Consider the following 24,101-nt stretch of genomic DNA (forward strand, 5'->3'; position numbering starts at 1 on the left):
GGCAACTATTATTACTTGAGGCTTGTAAAGGTCTGAACGGAAGGTGTCTTCTTTTTTATGGTTTCAATGTTTTTTATAACATATTTACCTAAAGACAACAAATTTAAAAGCATAGTTATTTGACCTATGAGACAATATGTACAGGTGTTTTGAATAATTTGGCATGCATCCTACCAACAGGACAGCCCCCCCCCCCCTTTTAACAGCTCACCTTCAGCGCTGTGCCTTCCCTGGCTGCCCTGCGTCCAGTCTGGACCTGTGTTGTGGCTGCGGACATTCCTGTGGCCACAACAAACTGCTCAGTGCCCAGAAGGAGGTTGCCCAGTGTGCTTCTGCCGTTGCCTGTCTTGCCAATGATCAAAATACGTCTTTCATCCGGTTGTCTTTTGTCTTGCGCACTTTCATAGGCTGCTTGTTCACCTTCAAGAGAGTTTCGAATCGAAGGTACTGATGAATAACATTTCCTCTAAAGACTTTCAGCATCCGAGTAGACTCCTAAATTTAAAAAAAAAACTATATTGAAGGCTCATTCTGCTACCATGTTCTCTGAAGTAATTAGCTTAAACTGTGTGTTATATGCCTGGTCTGTTCCATAGACGGATACACACGGTTCATATTTACATATTTGTGACCATCCACCCCGAAATGAGTCGCTTCTTACCACGCGCTTTTCTGGGCTAGCCCTAACATACGTCCAAGGGGTGTCAGATATTACCGTAAAATCCCTAGCATAAGCCCACCCCCCCTGTGCACAGATTTAGGGCAAAATTGGGGGGTGGGCGTTTGCTAGGGATAGACCCCTTTGCACAAAGTAAGTTTTGTGCTCAACCGTGTAATTGAGTTAATACAAACCCCGAAAGCATGTAAGTTAGGTCGTGTGAGTAGAAGTGAAGGAAAAAAGAAAAAAAAGGACTTTGAGGCAAAGAAGGCCAACCATGAGAGAGAGAGAGAGAGAGAGAGAGAGAGAGAGAGAGAGAGAGAGAGAGAGAGAGAGAGAGAGAGAGAGAGAGAGAGAGAGAGAGAGAGAGAGAGAGAGAGAGAGAGAGAGAGAGAAAAGGACTGGCTCTTCTGAAAACAACACGAGCATAGTCATTCATATAAATTTGAGTAAAAAGAAAATCGTCAGACCTTTGCAAGGACAAACAATAACAACACAATTCCGGGAAAAAGAAACTTGATGAAATGTCGAAATGTCAACACCAATGAAGCCCTTTCTTTCTGTACAGGGAAGAAATTACACGATCGTCTTTGGAAATGAAACGTTAACTGAACTTGGATTTTGTCTTCAAAAGGCGGAGCCCAATCTTTCTGAGAAAGAAAAACCCACAAACTCAGGGAAAAAAAGAGAAGAGAAACTCGAAAAAACATGAACGATGGGTGGGAGTGAGGAGAGGGGACAAAGAATAAGAAAAAAGGAAAGAAACACGAAAAGGTAAAGAAGGGGAAAAAGATGACTTTTAGAACAGTCTGCACAAATCCTAGTGAAAGTGAGCCTATAGTCTCTTTGAAAAAAGCAGGGTGGGCGTTTGCTAGGTAGTTACCCCTGTGCACAACTTTTGGCCCAAAGTGGGGGGTGGGCGTTTGCTAGATGGTGGGCTTATGCTAGGGATTTTACGGTAATGTTGAGATTTCGCTGCATAGTTATTATTTTGTATTCCCACCTCTGCTTTTTCTCTCTCTGTAAACGTGTAGGGCTAGTTAATTTTCGGTAACTTACCCAACAACCAAAATCACTTACCCAACAACGGGCCTGAGTCCTCGATAGCTCACAGGTTGATGAGTTAGACTTTGAGGGAACTACTTTAGCGATTGAAAAGTTCCGAACGCTCTAATGTACAAAATATACATCTCTAGACCAAACAATACAAACAACAAACTAGCAACTACAGGCTTGAACACATCAATCTCCATATCAAATCCATGAGTTTGGTTGTTTTCTAAATCCAAATGTAACGATCAGTGCAGAAAAACTCGCTTTTGATCTCTTATGAGTCCAAGCAAACTTCCAAGGCAAGTAACTCTCGTACGATAAGAGTAGTTCCCCTTCCAAATTTTCTGAACTGAGTTGCTTGGAGAAAAAGACTGCAATCAGACGGTTAGTTTTCGATAATATTTCATGTTATAAACAGATCACACGCAACCAAGTGCACACATCTCATCAATTTAAAGAACATACAGCGGTTTCATACATTATTTTGCCCCAGAAAACTGAACTTCATACAGTTTTTAACGTTGGGATACGGGTGCTAAAGTTCGTCTGTTAGTCCCATTCGAAGAAAGAACATTTCCTAAGCGATACCAAAACATGAACAGAACCGCCACAGCAGAATACAGCAGAATAACAACATAACTGTGTACTTGATTTTAGTCCAAAACAGGGAAACTGACAAGTGTTGACAGAATTGAATGATTTTCCCTGAACTACACAACCGCGCATTATTCAATCGCCTGCGCAGGTAGACTGGTTGAGTGAATCGGATTCGATCAAACTTTCGTACAAAAACTTATCTTTTCTTTGAATAACTGAAGAAAGGAGGAATAAAGAGGTTACATACCTCGTCTCAGTGATTATTAAAAATAATGGTCTCAGTTCGCGGTCATGAAAAAGCTCGCTGAAGCTCGCATTTTTCATGATCCGCCAACTTCGACCATTATTTTTGATAATCACTGAGACTCGGCCTGTAACCTCTACGTCTCTTTTCTACCCACATCTATCCCTCAATATTACAAGAAAAGTAAAAGTGATTTTGTCAATTCTAGTTTGACCATCTATCAATCGTCTTTAATTGTAATAATTTCCTTATTTATTTGTTTACATATCCACACTATAACCATGAAATATCATAAATAATAATTGTGTGGAAAAGTCTGATATTCCATACTCAGGTTTCAGTTATTTTCTTGAAAACAAGTACATTAAGCCCTATTTCTGGCTACATTATTCATTTCATGGTTATAGTGTGGAGATGAAAACAAACAAATAAGGAAATGAATACAACTAAAGACGATTGATCACCTATTAGATGACTAAGGCTTAAATGTACCTCCTGTAAAAGTGAGTAATTTCACTGTTAGAATTCGTTCTCACTTTCACAGGAGGTAAATTTCTGCCTTAATGCAAGTTTTCAAGCTTTTCTAAAACTCATGATCCATGTTTACAAGAATGCAAATTTGCAATCAATCCAAAAAAAAGGATAAAAACAAACATGTCAAAAGAAACTACCTCCCCTGAAGCGAAGCACTTTGCTGATAGCAGTTTCTGTCATCTGTGGGTCATCTTTACTGAAGACGACAAATCTGTTACCGGCATCCTCCAGGACCCGTCGTATCTCCGGACCAACATATTTCAGCACCTCTTGGATATCCTCGTCGAGCGTCTCGCCGAACGTGAAGGCAACAATCAGTTTCTGGCAGAATTGTGATGCGTCTCCCCACAGTTCTTTGATCTTCTGGTAGAGTTTGAACTCTTCTGACGTGTACCTTCATAAAGTGCGCAATAAGACAATAGCTAAAAACAGTAAATGATAGGAGGAAGAAGAAGAAGAAGAAGAAGAAGAAGAAGAAGAAGAAGAAGAAGAAGAAGAAGAAGAAGAAGAAGAAGAAGAAGAAGAAGAAGAAGAAGAAGAAGAAGCAAAAGAAGATGATGATGATGATGAACTCATTCCATCATTAAATAGTAGCACGCAGAGCTAAGAAAATGACAAATACCTGATGTCACATCGGACTGCAAGCAAGATGGCATCAGGATTTGATAACGTTTCTGTTTTCCACTGGTTCACATGGCAACGCATGTCTGCTTCACCCATCTCCTGGTTGATCAAGTCAGGTGTGTCCACCACCTGGCCCAAATAAATTGAGCACATCTATATAATTCAAAGGCATCTGAACCGGAATTCTTCAAACAATACAGAATCATGAAACAGAGAATAAGATCAATGTTGAATCGGATCGTCCTCCCTTGACCCTCAAACTTGTGACATGGGAATCGATGTTGTACAAGCGGGGTTTGGACTAAAACAATTTTACAAGTGAACAATACCCACTTGAGCAACATCGTCCCCCCCCCCCCCTTTTTAACAGCTCACCTTCAGCGATGTGCCTTCCCCGGCTGCCCTGCGTCCAGTCTGGACCTGTGTGGTGGCTGCGGACATTCCTGTGGCCACAACAAACTGCTCAGTGCCCAGAAGGAGGTTGCCCAGTGTGCTTCTGCCGTTGCCTGTCTTGCCAATGATCAAAATACGTCTTTCATCCGGTTGTCTTTTGTCCTGGGCACTTGTCCGCCTTTCATGGACTGCTTGTTCAACTTGAAACTCTTTTTGAAACAGCCAGTGTTGAAAAATACACTATTACATGATTCCTGATAATGTTTTGAGTTTGTTAAATTTCTTTTTCAAGAATTAGAAGAATATATTACGTTAAGCGGCCTCTTTGTGACAAAATGAACCTGAGTGGAATGTGTCCGACCTTACCGATAGATATCAAGTTTGAAGTTATTATCTCTCTCTCTCTCACTCTCTCTCTCTCTCTCTCTCTCTCTCTCTCTCTCTCTCTCTCTCTCTCCCTCTCTCTCTCTCTCTCTCTCTCTCTCTCTCTCGAGCGTGCCAGTCACCATGCCAACCCTGATGGATTAGCCAGGGAGAGCGCAGCGCTCCCTGGTTCTCGTGATCGTGAAACGCGGTCACATGCAGCGTCCAGAGGGACGGGCAGAGGTAGGGGTCGACATACTGTTTCGTGGAGATAGGGATACGGCCGGCCCCAACCTTTAGTTTCTGCACAGTGTTTTAATGGACAGACAACTGACGACAGGTATGTGCACATGAGTGGTGAATGTATTAACGCTAGACGTGAGAGCAAAGACAACACAAGGGGGACAAACACTGATACAAGCATGAGTTCAAAATCAGACGAGTACAGGGGAAGGTTTCATGATCAGCGTTCCCGTCAAGCTAGTGATACATTTAGTGTAGGTAAAGCAGTGTCTTTTTTGGTGTGGAACGTGGGAGGTCTTGCCTCTCAGCTTGGTGATACAGATTTTTCTGCCTATGTTGGAAAGTTTGATATTGTATGTTTTATTGAGACGTTTATTGATGACTCCTTTGATCTGTCCCTACACTTTAAAAATTACGTAAAATTTATGTCTCCAGCTATCAAGCTCTCACATCAGGGTCGCAAGTCAGGGGGTATTGTCGTGATGTGTAAGAAAAACATAGCAAAGCACGTTGAATTGGTTGACTCCTCACATGATCATATGCTAGTCTTGAAACTGTCAAAACATGTGTGTGGTGGTGATCGAGATATTGTGTTCGTGCCAGTGTATGTGCCACCATGTGGGAGCCCTTATTACCAAAAGACAGACTCCTCGTGCCATCTAAATGAAGTGGAGCTATGTTTAAGTGATGTTTTAGAAATGACAAGTGATTGCCACACGCTCTTGTGCGGTGATTTTAATTCTAGAACATTAGACTACCAGGTAGATACGCAGAACATTTTTGACCTCCTTGATCAAGACTCGCAAGGTCATGACCATGACACGATTTCACATGGCAGAATGACTGAAGACTATACACTAAATGGGTTTGGTACAAAGCTTATCGATCTATGTGTATGCTTTGATCTCAAAATCTTGAATGGTGTTTGCAATGCGGACAACTCGTGCAAGTTTACTTATATCTCCCATAGTGGTAACAGTGTGGTGGATTATTGTTTAGCCTCTGTTGACCTAGCTAATAACATTCACGATTTAACCATTGGCGACAGAATTGAATCAATGCATATGCCTGTGACCTTTGCGCTTGGGTTGAAAGGGAATCAGCGCCAGCCCCCTAAACAAGCACGTGTCTCAAAAGTTGTGTGGAACGATGCAAAAAAGAATGATTTTATTGAAAGTGTTAAATCAGACGATTTTAAAGCTAAGTTAAAGGAAGCGTGCGACATCATCAACGCAGACATGGACGAGGGGCTGGAGATTTTTAACAAAGCAATGTTACAGTCGGCAAAGTGCATGACCAAAAAAGTCGGAGGTGACGATGAAGGTAGAAGTGCGTCCTCATGGTTTGATGTTGAATGTTTGGAAAAGAAGCGATCTGCGAGACGGTTGCTGAGAAGTTACCAAAGAATTAAAACAGAAGACAAAGAAGAAAAAGAGATAGCAAAGCAAAAGTACGCTGAAGTCAGGAAGGAGTATAAAGACCTTCTTGGAACAAAGCGAACAGAGTACAGGTTAAAACAAGTTCATAACTTAGTGCTCTCTGCTGATAAACCAACTGAATTTTGGAAGGAAATAAGGAAATGTAATAGAAAAGAGGTGCACTCCAACTCCGTACCAAAAGAGGCATGGTACGAACATTTTAAGAATGTTTTAAACACCGATACAGTTGAAGATGAACCCGAAGACGATCAGTTGCCTGATACAGGTATCAGTGACGAAATTCTTGACAGTGAAATAACTGAAATTGAAATTAGTAAAGCAATCAGAAATTTGAAAAATGGTAAAGCGGCAGGGTTTGATGGTGTGTTGAATGAAATGTTGAAAGTGTCTGAAAGTCTTATTTTACCCTTTTTAGTTAAATTGTTCAACAACATTCTCGAGAAGGGGGTGTACCCAAGAGAGTGGTCCAAGGCCATTATTGTGCCGTTACATAAAAAAGGAGACTGTGATAACCCTGATAATTACCGAGGAATTTCCCTCACCAGTACGATGAGCAAAATTTTTATGTCTGTTCTGAACGACCGCCTGTCTGTGTGGTCAGAAAATAATAACATTTTAGATGAAAGCCAGGCTGGCTTCCGGAGGAATTACTCAACTATTGATCATGTGTTTACCCTTTACGCTTGCGTCCAGAAACAATTTTCACAAAAGGCCAAACTGTATGTAGCCTACATAGATTTTTGTAAGGCTTACGATAGCATTAAGCGCCCCGTGCTCTGGTCAGTGCTTTTTCGATTAGGCATACAAGGCAAAATATTTAAGGTGTTAAAGAGCATGTATGAAAATGTGAAAGCATGCGTGCGGTGCGGAAACGAATACACTGATTTCTTTGAATGTATGCAAGGCCTTAAGCAAGGTTGTGTAGCCTCACCGACAATTTTCTCGTTTCTGATCAACGAACTGGCACAGGATGTCATACAACGAGGCAGACATGGGATACGTTTATCTCCGTCTGAGTTAGAACTGTTTGTAATGCTTTTTGCTGACGACATTGCGCTGTTATCCAGCACTGTAGTGGGCCTACAAAACCAGCTTAATGTCCTGCGCTGCTCTGCAGAAAAACTGTGTCTGAACGTGAACTTGACAAAGACTAAGGTCATGGTTTTTAGAAAGGGCGGGCACATTGCACAGAAAGAGAAGTGGTTCTACGGAATGGATCGTCTTGAGATTGTGAACTCGTTTAGATATCTCGGTGTAACCCTTTCCACCCAACTGAGCTGGAACATTGCAGTAGAAACAAAGACAACCATGGCGAAAAAGGGAGTGATCGAAATCGTTAGATTACTGAACAGACTTGGCTGCCATTCGGCAAAGGTGTTTTTCAAACTGTTTGACGCACGGGTCGCTCCTATGCTCTTGTATGGTTCAGAGCTATGGGGATATGGAAAGTATGACTCTGTGGAAAGGGTCCACCTGTTTGCGTGTAAAAAGTTTCTGAAAGTGACAATTCGAACTCCAAACAACATTGTGTATGGTGAATTGGGAAGACATCCGCTGTATATTAACTCTGCAGTCAGATGTGTGAAATACTGGTTTACACTGCTGAAGCAACCTGATTCAAGATATTCCAAGATTGCATATAAAGCTTTATGTAATTTGGCATCGAAGGGCCACACAAATTGGGTCTCACATGTGCAGAGTCTTTTATGTTGTAATGGTTTTGCTGCTGTGTGGATGTACGGAACGGTTGGGAATGAGAAGTGTTTCTTACAAGAGTTTAAAAGACGTTTACAAGATTGTTTTTGTCAAGAATGGTTCTCCTTTTTAGAATGCAGTGAACGTTTTGACATTTATAATTGTTACAAAACATGCTTGGAAAAAGAGAAATACATTGAATTAATCGAAGATATTAAGTACAGAGTTGCTCTTACTCGTTTCCGCGCAGGAGTATCCGAAATCAACGCTCACAAGTTTCGGTACGCACCAAACCAAACGACAAGAAACTGTCCTCTCTGTACAGCTGATAAAGAAGATGAACACCATGTTGTATTTTTATGTCCTTTTTATCAAGACCTTCGAGCAAAGTATTTGAAAATCTCGAACTCTAAGACGCTGCAACAACAACTTGTGTATTTCTGTGGCAATAATGAGGAAAATGTGATGAACAGCTTCAGCAGATTTGTGTTCTTCATGCTGCAGAAGAGACGAACCCTTATAAATGAGGTTCAGTGATATGTCATCAAGGTTTTAATGTATTTGTTGAATTTTATGCGTGACTATAATTTATAACTGTGCAGATACTATTGCTGTTATTTTAACCACTATTGTAAGGGGCTGTGGCCTTAGACAATTAAAGATTTGTTCTTGTTCTTGTTCTCTCTCTCTCTCTCTCTCTCTCTCTCTCTCTCTCTCTCTCTCTCTCTCTCTCTCTCTCTTAATCTTTTGCTTGTTTGTCGTTTGCTTTTATTACTTCTTTAATTGATATCACAACATTTTTAAAACGTATTATCTTTAGATTTAAACCCTCCCATGGGCGAGGGCTGGATGTAAAAAAGCACCTGTTTGCTTATGCCATTACCCTCGTAAATAAAGAATTTGTCATTGTCATTGTCATTGTCTCTCTGTTTTCCATTCAATTGTCTTGTCCTCTCTCAATTTTTTTCTCAAATATTGTTTATCTGCTTATTGTTTTGGTTTAACGTAATATTTTAAAGTCTCGCTGCAAGGCATTGTCGCGTGAATAATGTGTTTCTTCTAATAGGATTACCACTTTAAGCTTATAGCTTGGTGTATCAAACATGCCCATAGTATATTGTATCTATTTATTGCTGAATGAAAAAGTAAACAATGCCTAAAGAATTGCTCATGAAATATTCAAGCAGTTGATGGAAACAATACATACGAACGGCATTGACTACATCAAATTCCAAACTTTGCCTTTGACATCTTAGATCTAATAATAAAGAATACGGTTTTATTGACAAATACATTAAAACATTCATAAGCAAATACTACCAATGGCTACTTCACATCACAGTCTAGGTTCTCAGAGAAACTTGTGACCTCACATGGTTATGTCATTACACAGTCAAACACATACCGTAATGGCTAGACCTGTGAACAAGCAATATTGCTGAGAATATTGGCATACCTTTTCTTTCTGCGTATTCCTTACTGGCTGGCGGACAGTGCGTCGTTGCTGGCTGTGTCTTCCCTGAAGAAAACAATTACATGCCAAGTGGTATCCGCAGGAAGCATTTGCATCAACACGTTTGCCATAAACAATATGGAAAACAACAACATGAGTTCAAAAGCTATAGTTACCTGTGATTAAGCTGAGCATCCTGTCGGAGACAGTCTCCACTGTTGCAATGTCGTTATCGCTGATCAGAATGTATCTTCCATTGACATCCTCGAGTAGCTTTTGAATTTCTGGTTGACTCTCGCTGAGAACATGTTGTGGCTCGTCCAGACTCTCGGCGAAAATAAAAGCGACGACCAGTTTTTGGTGGAAATCAGAAGCTTCTCCCCAAAGATTCTTGATCCTCTGGCACATATTGATATCCTCGACTGTATGCCTGGACAAGTAAAAAGCCTTGATTGGATGTTGTATTAAGGGCAATATAAACAAATTAAATTGCTTGTATTTTACATTTCAAGGCTTATTACTATTTCCCATTGCAGTTTAGACAACTGTAGTTTTGAAGAAAACTCTTTGTTAAATTCGACATTTCACGTCATGCCTGCGAATCTGATCACACCCAAGTACTATTTTAGTATGGAAGGATAAATATGCTAGATAAAATAAGCACGTACAGAATACAGCCTAGAACTCTTAAGTAATGTTATCACTTAATGCAACGTTAATTATCTTCACGAAAGATGCAAAAATGTAGCTTGGAATAAGGGGTAGGTAATATACCTGGGGTCACATCGGACAGCATACATAATGACGTCAGGACTTGATGACATCTCCTCTTTCAAGCAGCAAATTTGCTGGCGCATGTCTTCCTCTGACATTTTGTCATCCATGACGTCGGGTGTTTCCACAACCTGTAAACATTCATAGCCCCATTACTGTGATTGTGTGCCATTTCCAGTCTTCACATTGCGTTTGACAAAGGTTTGTAAGACCCAGGTACGATACTTTTCGTCAAAAGACACTGTATGTGTTCGTATGCGTTTTTCTATGAGACTCTTCATGTCAAATTCTGCAAATCAGGCGATAGCATACAGATGTTTATTTGATGTGGTGATCACTTGCTTACCCTCAGTACTGCTGTGTCTCGTTTAGTCTTGTCCCATATGCCTTTGGTAGGAATATCAGTTCCGGCATCCGGTTGTATTTTGCCATCAAGCAGTTTGCTCAAGCTTCTCTTGCCGCTATTCTTCTTGCCAATGATCAAAACACGTCGTTCATTTGAAGAACTCTGGCACATAGGACTAGCCCCTCTCCTTACGATGTCTTGCTCATCTTCAAATTAAAAACATCTTTCATTGTAAAGTCGATATAAAAAGACATCAGTTATTGATGCAAAACTTTACAAAACCAGTAACTGAAGAAAATCACACGATTGTAAAGTAACGTCCTTCCATTTACAATAAGCAGTGTCTATTTATTTTGTGTGTGGCATTTGCAATCACATTCACTTTCATCCTTGTAAAGTTACATTCCTTTTAGAACACAATACGTGTTTTTCAGCTAATGAAGTGAAATAAAGCACACCGTGTGTGGGTCTGTATGCCAATAGTTGTCCGACAAGTTTTGAATTAACGACATTTGATTGATCTCTGCCTTTTGAATCGCGATCAAATCTCTACATTTTGTGCTTGGACATTTGAGTTGGATCCCAAAGAACTTTACCAGGTAGAATGGAATTCATTTGAAAGGAGATAGCCAACACTATGGGTTTGCTAGCTAATTACTGATTGGTTCTGTTCATTTCTCTTGTTACTCTACTCTAATGAGACGTGTTTTGTGCGTATTGCTTTTCAGATTCTCTTATTTCAGATTTTGCTGCATCCATTTTGAAAAGGACAATGGTTTGAGAAATAATGAATGTATTCTTTATTTAACCAACAGGAGAAATAAACTAGACTGTGTGGTCAAAATGTTCTCTGCAGACTTGCAAGTATGTTTGAAATGTGAAGTTACGACTTCCGATGGAGGTGGCTACGGTTTTTAATACTTGTTGTTTTGTTTTTGTGGTATTGTAATGTTGGGTTCTAAAGCTCTACATAAATACAAATGCAACAAACAATTTCATTTGATGAATCCCTACCGTCGTGAGCGTTGTGGGCGTCTTCTTGGATGGCAGAAGGAGCTTCGCATGTGAGTGTAGACATCTTGTCGAATGTTTCCTCCTTTTCTGCCAGCAAAACGCAAAATAACAAAAACATCAGTGTTGGCAGGAGAAACACTTAATTATTGAATTTCCTCAGACGACACTCTTCGGAATGACAAGTTTGTTTGAAAAGTGAAGTTCTCACTTTCTGTAGAGGTTGGTATGGTTTCATATGCATTATTTGTTTTTGTTTTTATGGCATTGTATTGCTGGGTTCTAAAGCTCTACGTAAATGCCAATGCATCAAACAATTGCTTTGAATGAATTCGTACCGTCGTGAGCGGAGCAGGCGTCTTCTTGGATGGCAGAAGGAGCTTTGCATGTGAGTGTTAACTTTTTGCCGAATGTTTTCGCCTTTCCTGCAAGCAAAAACACCAAAACTTCCTTCAGTGTTAGCAGGGGAAACACTGAATCAGTCCATTTCCTCTGAAGACAAGCAAGTGCACACAACCGAAAGAAGTATAAAGAAATACAAATAAAGGAAGATGGTTATACCTGTCACAAAGTTAATCACTCTCTCGGCGGCTTCTTTTGCCATCATATGGTTCTTATCGCTGATCAGAATATGTCTGCCATTAGCATCTTCAAGCAGCATTCGAATTTCTGGGGCTCTCTCCCTCAGATCCTCGTCGGGGTTGGTGAGATTGTCAGCAAACGTGAAAGCCACGATCAGCTTCTTGCGAAATTCTGACGCATCGCCCCAAACCTCTTTGACCTTCTGGTACAGCAGCAAATCCTCAACTGCATGTCTGAAATCACCAACATCATTACTTATTTGACTGTGTGTCAAACTTGTGTAAGTATTTGCGCAATTTGCTACTTCATGTGGTGATGATAACCTTGTTAGTCATTGTGGGGGACGCCAGTATAGAAGCGTCGTTGGGAACTCGTTCTGATGCAGTTTACAAACTCTTGTACAGTTGATTATCCAGTATCGCACATACACTAAAAATATTTTAGATCACCAACTCGTCATAACTGATGTTTCTTAAGAATTATCTTTTTTAATTTTTTTTTTACATCTAATTGTACTTGGGGAATTGTTTTTGGGTGTCATGGATATGAATCAAACAAAAGTTCAACAACTGGCGTTAATACCTCTGTGAAATGATAAGACAAATCCAAGTTTACTTTGTTTGCATGGGTGTAAACATTTGATTTTAATCATAACTCATTTAAGTTAAAGCAGTGGTCTCTTTTGGCACTCAAGGGCATATTGTTTTAATTACCTGACATCAGCTCGAACAGTTAATAGAAAAGCGTCCGGTGATGGTGAGGCCAAACTTTTCCACTTCTTTACTTCCTGATCAATGTCACTGTCAGTCATTCCTCGAACTGTGACATCCGGAGTGTCAAGTACCTGCAAGCACATGCATACACTGTATTTGCAAATAATATGTCTGTACATCGTCTAATGTGTGCAACTAAGCACCTTTTCCTGTTTACTGGTAGTCCTTTCTTTGTTTTTTGAGTTTTACATGCATATTTTTAATAGGGATCTATAGAGTGGATACAAAGGTGGCAATGAAGTTGTTTTCTTGGTGTGTACGTCTGGATTTTTTTCATGTGTTACTTGACAAATATTATCACTGCAGAACTAAGAATTATTTCCACTGTTTTACTTAGATGTTGGTATTTTAGCAAGGATGCATACCACCCCTAAACAAATAATAACAGACAGGTACGTCTAAGTGCAGATCTTTAAGATGAGGTCTTTTTTTTTTCTTTATTTTTTTCTCTTTGTTTTCATTTTTTTTCCTTCTTCCTCTTCTTCTCTTTCTCTTTCTCCTCTTCACTCTCATCTCTCTTTCTTTTTCTTGTTCTCTCTTTTCTTCCTCTCTTTTTATATTTAGTCAAGTTTTGACTAAATATTTTAACATCGAGGGGGAATCGAAACGAGGGTCGTGGTGTATGTGCGTGTGTGCGTGTGTGCGTGCGTGTGTGTGTGTGTGTGTGTAGAGCGATTCAGACTAAACTACTGGACCGATCTTTATGAAATTTGACATGAGAGTTCCTGGGTATGAAATCCCCGAACGTTTTTTTCATTTTTTTGATAAATGTCTTTGATGACGTCATATCCGGCTTTTCGTGAAAGTTGAGGCGGCACTGTCACGCCCTCATTTTTCAACCAAATTGGTTGAAATTTTGGTCAAGTAATCTTCGACAAAGCCCGGACTTCGGTATTGCATTTCAGCTTGGTGGCTTAAAAATTAATTAATGACTTTGGTCATTAAAAATCTGAAAATTGTAAAAAAAAATAAAAATTTATAAAACGATCCAAAATTACGTTTATCTTATTTTCCATCATTTGCTGATTCCAAAAACATATAAATATGTTATATTCGGATTAAAAACAAGCTCTGAAAATTAAATATATAAAAATTATTATCAAAATTAAATTGTCCAAATCAATTTAAAAACACTTTCATCTTATTCCTTGTCGGTTCCTGATTCCAAAAACATATAGATATGATATGTTTGGATTAAAAACACGCTCAGAAAGTTAAAACAAAGAGAGGTACAGAAAAGCGTGCTATCCTTCTTAGCGCAACTACTACCCCGCTCTTCTTGTCAATTTCACTGCCTTTGCCATGAGCGGTGGACTGACGATGCTACGAGTATACGGTCTTGCTGAAAAATGGCATTGCGTTCAGTTTCATTCTGTGAGTTCGACAGCTACTTGACTAAATATTGTATTTTCGCCTTACGCGACTTGTTTCTCCTTTTGCTTGTCCCGACGCTTGTTCCCTCTCGCCGTCCCCTGTTCGCTACCACGCCGCCCCGTCCCAGCACTCACTGCAACATCCACCCCTGAACTTCGTTCCGCCGCCAGACTTTGTCGAATCTAATAGCCTATAGGTCTATGGTCGAATCAATGAGCCCCCAGTGTTGGTCAGACACCTGGGCACCCTCACTAATTCTACAGACACTCCAGGGAAGGATGTCAGGCCGCTGCGGTAGGCTACCCTCGGAAAATGACACTGCACTGCTGCTGAGTCACTTCGACCGTGTTCAGTATTGGTCCTGTTCCTGGCAAGGGACACAGGCACCGCTACTTACTAAGCCCTCTACTTACGACACTGACTGTTAAGTCGCGGAGCCAGACTGAGTGAGCGTCTCCTCAGAGAGCAGACCGCCACTGCGTCCTTCCGTCGACCCCCCTGGAGCATCCTAGGCTGGCAGCAGAGTATTCAGGGATGGCTGGAACAGGAACACTGGAACCAAGGTCACCATGAGAGCCCTGAGCAGGAAGGGTCACAAGAATCGAGACAAGTTGGGTTTTTTTTTGCGCTTTCTGCGTCAATCGCATTCGTGAAGTGAATGGCACTCGGCTGTGTGATCCCAGCCTTCCCATTGGAACTTTAGCATTTCCACTCTGGGTAGGAGCCGACCGAAGCTCAAAAAACCCACCCACCTCTTATGGGATTCGAACCACGATCTCCCGTCCCGCAGTCCGACGCGCTAACCACTAAAAAGGCAATTCATTGCCTTGCAATATTCAGCACAAAGAAATAGATTGTGCATGATGTGTATTTACAGTGGCACACACGCACCCTAGAATCAAATTCACAAAAGCAAGGATCCCTCGTTTAAACCAACACACAATCAGAACAGCTAAAACGGAACACCTTTTGCTTTTCATAGGAAAGAATTGGTATCGAAAACAGTCAGTACTGTTACTTGCGTTATATATTTAGTTATCAATACCTAGAAGTGTGAGACATTTCAAAGCTCTAGATTTAAATCATTAAATCAATTGATGAGCAAAACTGGACTCCACTGTGACCTTGAAACTTGACCAGGGTCAACCAGACTTGGATCACCTCGGGATCAGCCTGGACTGAATTTCCAAAGACACTGGTCCCTTTTCCGAAAAGTGGAAAACAAAACTAAGTCAACAGAAAATCCGGACATTTGACAATGCATGGAGACTGAATCAGCTTGTTCTTTGTTTGCGGCGACAATGTGGCAAGATTTCAGTCAATCAAAGGTGTCTTTTACTGGAATAGTGGCAGCGACGAAATAATAATCAATGTTCAAAACTGATGCTGAGTACACATTAAATAAACTACGGCTTACACAAGATACATAAGTAGAAGGAGTTGAGCAGTGAAAACAATCTAACCTTAATCGTATGTGATGGTCGCTCTCGCAGAGCCACTTGTGCTTGAGTTGTTTGGGGGGTGGATACTTTTTTTTCTTGTATCGGTTGTCTGGCTGGCTCGATGGATCCTGATGTTATCTCTTTTGGTGAGGTTCTGTGTGTGTGAACGCCCATTGTCGGCCCTTTAGAGGTTTTGCCCTCTTTACGAGGAGATCCGACATTTGAAAGCAATTCCTTTTCTTTTGTGTCGTTTGTAGATTTTTCTTTTTGGCGATGAATGGTCGATGAGTTTAGTCGTACGCTGCTTGATCCTTGCGATTGCACAAGCGATAGTGCTGTGCTGTTGGCAACCTGTGTGTTATTCATATGACAAAGGATTACAATTTCATTGTTTAATTACAAATGACAGGCATGGGAGTTCCAAAATAGAAAAAAAAATCTGAAAATAGGCCGAGGTCCAGGGGCCGCCAAGGCCTCGGCGGGGTACAGGGGCAGAGCCCCGTTGGGGGGACCAGGGTGGCGAAGCCCCCCGGAAGGAAAACGAATTTTGGCATTTTAGACCAATATTTTGATAGTTCTCATGTAAGCAAATAACGGATAGAGAGAATAGTATACATATAATTTAATGTACCTTTTTCTTGCCGCGGACAATTTTTCATTTTCGCTGAAACGTAATTTCCTTTTGACAATTCCCATGCCTGATTTGATTCTACATTCAACCAATATTTTTATCATTTGGTTATTAAAAGATGACTTTGCTCAGAAGTATAGACTGAGGCAAGTTTTTTTCTATCCTGCTTCGGGCAAGAAAGTCACAAGAAGACATCATCATCTTTCATTTGCCCTTCAACGTGCCCTCATTTGCTGGTTCCAGACTCAGTCATGACGTTCTCGTCAGTGGGTTGATAATAGAGCAGTGCAGTGGAGATTCGAAGAAGAATTTTTATTCAACAATTTTCTTCATTTTGAAAATATATATGTTCACCATCAAACAAAATAAAACTATACAGTTTTGTTCCATAAATAACGAAAGTGGCTATTGTTCAGGGGTATCTCACTTCTTAAGCACATTTTCAACCAAACACAGGAAAACTAAATATTTTCGGATACAGGATGAAATAAGAAATACAATGATTTCAGTTTTCTGTTTCATATTCCAGTGTTATAAAAAAAAATTGAACAATTTGCAAATATTGAATGAACATTTTATGAAAGAATAGCAGGCAGAAATGCATTAGGGTTAGGATTAGGGTTAGCGTCCAGGCTGAGTCAAAGGTTGTGCAGCAAACATTTCAAGAACATTTGTGAAAAACTTTCTTGTGGCGGTGAATCTGCGGCCTCGACTTTTGCAAAGGGACAAATATGACGACATCAAATAGCACTATCAAAAATCGGGGAAGAATGACACAAGCAAATGCTCTCTAAATCGAGCACACCAATTTTCATAAAAATCTGTTAGGCAGATTTTGATATTACAACCAGGCAGACACACATTTCTTTGGAGACAAAGTTCGCTCTCCGTCCTCGTTAAAACTTTCTGTCAATACTTTACAATGTACAAACAAATTCTGTTTACCCTCCGTGCTTTTGGCAGAGAAGCCCCACTTCCAACACAAACGGCATCCGCTGATGTTGATGGAATCTCCTTGCCGACAGCAAATTGCTTCTTCCCCAACAGTATGTTGCCTAAAGTACTTTTGCCGCTACCCGTCTTGCCGATGATGACGACACATGTTGCGTGCAGATCAGTCATGCCTTCATTTTGTGTTTCCTTTTCTAATTGTGGGAAAAAATAGTTAATGTTGATAATCTGATAATCTGATACGTCTGGTTTGCCATTTGAGAGTGACAAGCGGTAGCAAGAACGACAGACACAACAATCCGAGTCTTCTGTCGTCCAAGCACACATGCAGATATTTAATGAGATAAAAACATGCACTTGACAGCACAAACACCCACACACACACACACACACACACACACACACACACACACAAACACACACACACACACACACACACACACACACACAAACTCACACACAAACAGTTATTTCAGGAAGTGGAACCTGAAGGAGACCAGTACATTCAAAGTGTAGTCTTGATTTTTTGTGCGTACTGTGTCAGAATTTAACCGAGGGAAGACTAATCGGGCAGGGTGTCTGCTCAGAACCAGCTTGCATTAACAACAATCTGTTCTGACTATGCGATATAACTTGACCTTTTGGATAGGAACGAGCTTTTCTTGTTTCTTACTTTCACTTTTCTTCTGAAAATCCCGCTTCTGAGTAAGTTGTGACAAATTCTTTACTTTTGAACACGTAGATCTACATTCTACTCAAAACTGTGAACCATTAAGCACATTGTTCTAAAAATGACATTGTCAGTACCTTCTAGTTTTTGATCAGGGTGTTTGATGGGGTCCTTGATTCCAGCATCAGTCACAGGGATGGCAACGGTCAGAGATGTTGAGGTTCCTCTCTGAGGTGTTGTGTTAACACTCTTTTGCTTGTGTCTCCCTCCACTCTGACCCTGCACATATTTGTTTAGAACTTGTTAAGCCTTTGTACGTCAGCAACAGCTTACAATACTACTATGATTTCCAAGATGCAAATAATGCCGGCGAAATTACTACATTTAGTCAAGCTGTGGAACTCACAGAATGAAACTGAACCCACTGCATTGTTTCACAATGACCGTAGTCCGCCGCTTGTGCAAAACGAAGTGAATCTGACGAGCCTGTTTAGCGCGGTAGTGGTTTCGCTGTGCTGCATAACACTCTTCGTTTTAACTTTCTGAGCGTGTTTTTAATCCAAACATATATCTATATGTTTTTGAAATCGGGAACCGACAAGGAATAAGATGAAATTGTTTTTAAATCGATTTTGGAAATTTATTTTTGATCATAATTTTTTTAATTTTTAATTTTCAGAGATTGTTTTTAATCCAAATATAACATATACATATGTTTTTGGAATCACAAAATGACAAATAAGATGAACGTAAATTGGGATCGTTTTATATACAAACACATTTAATTACAAATTTCAGATTTTTAATGACCAAAGTCATTAATTATTGTTTAAGCCAACAAGCTAAAATGCAACATCGTTGTCCGGCCTTCGTCGGAGATTGCTTTGCCAAACTTTCAATCAATTTGATTGAAAAATGAGGGTGTGACAGTGCCGCCTCAACTTTTACAAAATGGCGGATATGACGTAATCAAAGGCATTTATCAAAAAAATATAAAAAATGTCGGGGGATATCATTCCCAGGAACTCTCATGTCAAAATTCATAAAGATCGGTCCAGTAGTTAAGTCTGAATCGCTCTACACACACACACGCACACGCACACACACACACACACACACACACACACACACACACACACACACACACACACACACACACATACACCACAACCCTTGTCTCGATTCCCCCTCTATGTTAAAACATTTAGTCAAAACTTGACTAAATGTAAAAAGAGATTGCACCACTGAACAATTTCACGGGAGGGGAACTGTTCCGCACCATTCTCGTATGGAGCGACGTGTTCCGGTTGTAGATAGTCGCTATTTTGTCACTTGCGCTTGATCGCGCGCGAAGGTGGTCAGTCAGACCCTTCTCACAATATCCGGCGCATCGTGTCACAGGATGGCTAGACTACATTTACATGTTATAGAAATGTTGTTTGGGGGACTAGATTGTCAACAAGCTCGCTTTATGTGACGAAAATGCCTGTTTTTGACACGTTTTGGTGTTTTTGTCGTGAATCAAGTTGTGTAGACCACAGAGATTGCCATGTGGCGTGAGACCAATGCTGAAAATATGTTTTCATTGCAACAAAAGCAATCAGCGAGGTTTAGACTGGCTTGTGATTTGATTATTTGATTGAGACCATGTTCCGGTTTGGAGCGTTTTCTCCAGTGAGGACGTTCCGGTAGGAAATGTAGACGTTCCGGTTGTAAGTTTAGGATATGCGCCGAAATGGCTGCGATCTGCTGGCCGATGTGAATGCGTGATGTATTGTGTAAAAAAAAAATTCCATCTCACACGGCATAAATGAATCCCTGCGCCTTGAATATGACTTTGTGCGCGATATAAATTGCATAAAATTAAAAAAAATAAAAAAAATCCCTGCGCTTAGAACTGTACCCACGGAATACGCGCGATATAAGCCTCATATTGATTGATTGATTGATTGAAGTTTTGCACTAAATGTTTTAACATAGACGGGGAATCGATGCGAGGGTCGTGGTGTATGTGTGTCTGTGTGTGTGTGTGTGTGTGTGTGTGTGTGTGTGTGTGTGTGTGTGTGTGTGTGTGTGTGTGTGTAGAGCGATTCAGAGTAAACTACTGGACCAATCTTTTTGGAATTTTACATGAAAGTTCCTGGGTGTGATATGCCCAGACATTTGTTTCATTTCTTCGATAAATGTCTTTGGTGACGTCATATCCGGCTTTTTGTAAAAGTTGAGGCGGCACTGTCACACCCTCATTTTTCAATGAAATTGATTGAAATTTTGGCCAAGCAATCTTCGAAGAAGGCCGTACTTTGGTATTGCATTTTAGCTTGGAGGATTAAAAATTAATTTATGACTTTGGTAATTAAAAATCTGAAAATTGTGATTAAAATATTTTTTTTATAAAACGATCTCAAATTACGTTTATCTTATTCTTCATCATTTTCTGATTCCATAAACATAAAAATATGTTATATTCGGATTAAAAACAAGCTCTGAAAATTAAAAGTATAAAATTTATGATTAAAATTAAATTTCCGAAATCGATTTAAAAACAATTTCATCTTATTCTTTGTCTGTTCCTGATTCCAAAAACATATAGATATGATATGTTTGAAATAAAAACACGCTCAGAAAGTTAAAACGAAGCGAGGTACAGAAAAGCGTGCTATGCAGCTCAGCGCAACCACTACCGCGCTAAACTGCCTTTTGCACGAGCGGCGGACTACGGTCATTGTGAAAAAAATGCAGTTCGTTCAGTTTCATTCTGTGAGTTCCACAACTTGACTAAATGTAGTAATTTCGGCTTACGCGACTTGTTTCATGTTACTATTATCTGTTGAGGAACTGTTAATACCCATACATATTGTCCCATATGTGACAGAGAACTGTTCAAATTTTACTGGGACTCCAATCTAATATCAGGTAAACAGTCTGGAACTTTTCTCTTATCTAACTGTAGATTGAATGAAAATAGGTCAGGAAAATCCATTGTTCGAAACGATGTCAAGGTGTCACGTGACTGCAGGAAACATTATGCTTATGTTGCGCATACCATATAAGAGTTTCTCTAGTTCTGAGCAGCATGATATATACACTGCAAGCAGCTCTGGAATTGATTCTCAATTAGCACTTCGATACCTCCTCGCATGAAAAAGGATTACATGAAATTAGTAAGAAGTGTTGGGGGTTAATTATCAGAATAAGTGATCCGACAGCCATTCATTAAAAATATATTCATAAATGAATGAATGGATGCATAAGAAGGTAAATGATTGCATACAAAAAGTACATAAATGCATTGTACATATAAACGCATAGATCAATAGGTGTATACAGAAAAACATTGGGGAACGAATCATGAATACACAAATAAACAAATAAACGCTTCAGTAGGGTTTTGTGTGTGTGTTTTTTTCCCTCGCTCTGCGCGAGTGTTCAAGCCCCATCCGCGCCTGGTGGTATAAAGATGGATTGTTTCCGATCTCCCATGTCAACCTATGTGTGGATAAGTGAACCACAAACATACCAAGCTTGCATCCTCCAAAATCGGTGTATGGTCACCTAAATATGGGATATGAACGGTCACATACGTACAAAACCTATTGGGCTATAACCAAGAGTGTACGTGGGAGTTTCAGCCTATCAGCGAAGAAGTAGAAGAGGAAGAAGAAGAAGAATGTGTGATCACTCGACTTCCTCCTTCATTTAAATAGTGCGCATAGTGCTTTAAGTTATGCGCTATAGCAATCTCCTTAATAAATAAATAAATGAATACAATTTTGAAAGGATCGAACGTGCGGATGTGAAAATGATTGTCCGCCTTTGTTCCAGAATTAACAGATCTTCAAACAATGTCGGAATGTTGAGAAAAAAGCTCAGACTCAAAGGCTCCTATAAGTGTGGCTGTTGTTTTGTGTGTAACTAGTGCCTGCATTCGCGTCATCTATGACGACAAAAGATAACCTTTTACATCCAAAATAATAAGCATTACTTTCACGATGATGTATGTTCATATTCTGGCTTTGTTAAAATTCTTTGATGGTGTTTTCTTATTCATTCTGTGGAAAATAAATACACAACATGCAACGCAGTAATATCGAGCGTGTTGTACAGCTTCATATACATATACTGAAAGGTATACATTCTGCAAATAGTGCATTGAACGATTTTGCTCTCAAACGAAAATCAGATTGAACCTGTAATTTGTAGTTGACATCTTGAGTGTTGGAGCAAATGTTTCACGCTGTCAGCGTGCGCTTTGCAGTATTGCTGATCCAGCCACAGCTCACTGTGCTAATAAAGACAATGGGCTGAACGGGAGACAATAACGTAAAAAAGATAGTGTATGGCCCTATAAAATGCAACTGGCTGTTTGGCTGTATCCAGATATCGCAATCATGCCACGACTTGATGAAGGAGAGAGACAGCAAGCGATTGGGATGCTTAAAGCTGGCCAAAGCATTGAACGTGATGAACACTGAACGTTTTCCGAAATCATTGCGCTTGGACTCAGTCACTTTTTTTGAAAAATTGTCATTTCATGATGTTCTATTCAAAATCAATTAAGCGAAGGTTTATAAACACTAAAATGGCCAATAAATAAAATATTCAAACATTGAAAACATTCACCACTGAGTTGATTTTTTGTGATTTTTTAAAGTTCCGTTTGCGGAATTTATGCCTCTCGGTATAATTGCATTCACAAACAGACTTTTCTCATCTTAAATCAACTGCAGTGAATTTCATCTTATGTGCTCGCATATGAGAGATTCGTAAACAAAAAAGACAGTATGCGTAGCTGTATCTACAAGGTGGGAATATGACACTTGGATATCATGCACTTTGAGCAGATAGTATTTCACGCAAAAGCATTCCACTTAAAATAGCAAAGCAAACGTTCAAATCAAAGACATTATGCTTTAAACAAGTTTCGTTGTGCTTGATTGACTTAACACATTCCCTCGCTCTTAGAAAACTCAACGTTTACACACAAAAACACATACTAAAAGCAAATTAAAATCGTATCTTACCTGTCTGTACATTGTGCCACTGAAGATGAATTTCCTTCCTCGCATTCAACAAGAAATTATCCAGTCAACTTTACAATTACAGCTTCTTGTTACAGGACAGCCCAAAGTGAGTCACAGGGCTTCACCATATCTAACGTTATTGACGCCGTCACAACGTAAACAAGAATAACACAGCAACGGCGGAAAGCTTCTGACTGCGAGAAAGAGTAAAATATAAAGTAAGATATAGGCGTTGGAGGTAATGCTAAAACAAAGTACTAATACATGCAACCACCTAATAATTACTCAAGTTTAAAACTAGAAACAAAACCTCGTTTGACATTAGAAGAGTCAGGTCACCAGGCAAACACTGCTACACCTACTGTTTACTAGAGAAGTGACACACCAATCGGCGGTGATATGCAAAAGCGGTGTGGTAGCAGGTCGCACTATCTCATTTCTCTGCGTGTGGCAGAGTGGATAAGCGCACTGAACCAGTCATCGGTCGCCAGCGTTGTCAATGTAGGTGACTCTCCTCTTGGCTGTTTTGCGACAACAGTAAAAGCTTGCATACTTTCGAGAAAAAAAAATCGAGCGCTTTAAGTTTAATGATTTCCAGCAGTATGAGGAAAAATATCTCATTTCTTCTGTGCCAATCGGGGTATGGTGGAGGCATTGCGAGCTTCTTTAATATTGTTATTGAATGAGCTTTTGTCGAACTTATCGTTTTCCTGCCGAAGCTAGCGATTTAGATTCAACGGTTGGAACAAAAACTCTGATGTACATTTGATGCCATGTCTCTTGTTCTTGTCTCTTGCCATCACTGATGTATGGCGACCACAGACAGACAGATAGACAAACTTACATCCTTAAGATTACGAGCACTCAGGACTCTGCTTCGCCCGGGTGTCAACACATCCCCAAAGCATTTGTTTCAATAAATATCAAATAGGAGTTGTCTAAATCTATTCAAGAATGACGCGTAAAGAACAAAAATATGAGAGAAAAACTCTCAATCAAACAAATGAGTTATCTTCCTTCTTTATTCGCATACTGACATTTTAAGAACTGTGAAAACTGTTGTTGTTTGTTTGGTATGTTTACCTCAGAAGCACTTGATGACAAGTGTTACCAACTTACAGTGTCAGCATATTATTTATATGGTACGGGTTACCTCCCCTCTTTTGGGCATTGTTAACCTTGGACCTGTCCATACTTCATGTTGGCAATTGCCAACGGTTTATTTGC

At 40.0% G+C, this 24,101-nt stretch overlaps 2 protein-coding genes across 4 annotated transcripts in view; one reads left to right on the plus strand and one right to left on the minus strand.

Annotated features, from left to right (window-relative positions):
• LOC138972508 (GTPase IMAP family member 8-like) overlaps positions 1 to 23,391 on the minus strand; it is a 32,736-nt gene extending 9,345 nt beyond the window's left edge. The window contains exons 1-16 of one of the 3 annotated variants that reach the window (XM_070345153.1): positions 22,875 to 23,291; positions 17,988 to 18,129; positions 17,175 to 17,374; positions 15,620 to 15,949; positions 12,723 to 12,853; positions 11,989 to 12,242; positions 11,766 to 11,852; positions 11,431 to 11,517; positions 10,417 to 10,622; positions 10,071 to 10,201; positions 9,473 to 9,726; positions 9,300 to 9,362; positions 4,086 to 4,312; positions 3,709 to 3,839; positions 3,224 to 3,480; positions 212 to 420 (exon numbers count right to left, since the gene is read on the minus strand). In XM_070345153.1, coding sequence (XP_070201254.1) covers positions 212 to 420; positions 3,224 to 3,480; positions 3,709 to 3,839; positions 4,086 to 4,312; positions 9,300 to 9,362; positions 9,473 to 9,726; positions 10,071 to 10,201; positions 10,417 to 10,622; positions 11,431 to 11,517; positions 11,766 to 11,852; positions 11,989 to 12,242; positions 12,723 to 12,853; positions 15,620 to 15,949; positions 17,175 to 17,374; positions 17,988 to 18,129; positions 22,875 to 22,919 — 2,754 coding nt within the window. In that variant the 5' untranslated portion in view covers positions 22,920 to 23,291. Of the gene's footprint in view, positions 1 to 211; positions 421 to 3,223; positions 3,481 to 3,708; positions 3,840 to 4,085; positions 4,313 to 9,299; positions 9,363 to 9,472; positions 9,727 to 10,070; positions 10,202 to 10,416; positions 10,623 to 11,430; positions 11,518 to 11,765; positions 11,853 to 11,988; positions 12,243 to 12,722; positions 12,854 to 15,619; positions 15,950 to 17,174; positions 17,375 to 17,987; positions 18,130 to 22,874 lie in introns of all 3 variants that reach the window. The other 2 variants (XM_070345154.1, XM_070345155.1) reach the window with 2 other exon arrangements.
• Positions 1 to 24,101, plus strand: part of LOC138972510 (uncharacterized) — a 323,114-nt gene that overhangs the window by 233,316 nt on the left and 65,697 nt on the right. The gene's annotated exons all lie outside the window — the stretch shown is intronic.

The sequence above is a fragment of the Littorina saxatilis genome, linkage group LG8, assembly GCF_037325665.1.
Source record: "Littorina saxatilis isolate snail1 linkage group LG8, US_GU_Lsax_2.0, whole genome shotgun sequence".
NCBI lineage: Eukaryota > Metazoa > Mollusca > Gastropoda > Littorinimorpha > Littorinidae > Littorina > Littorina saxatilis.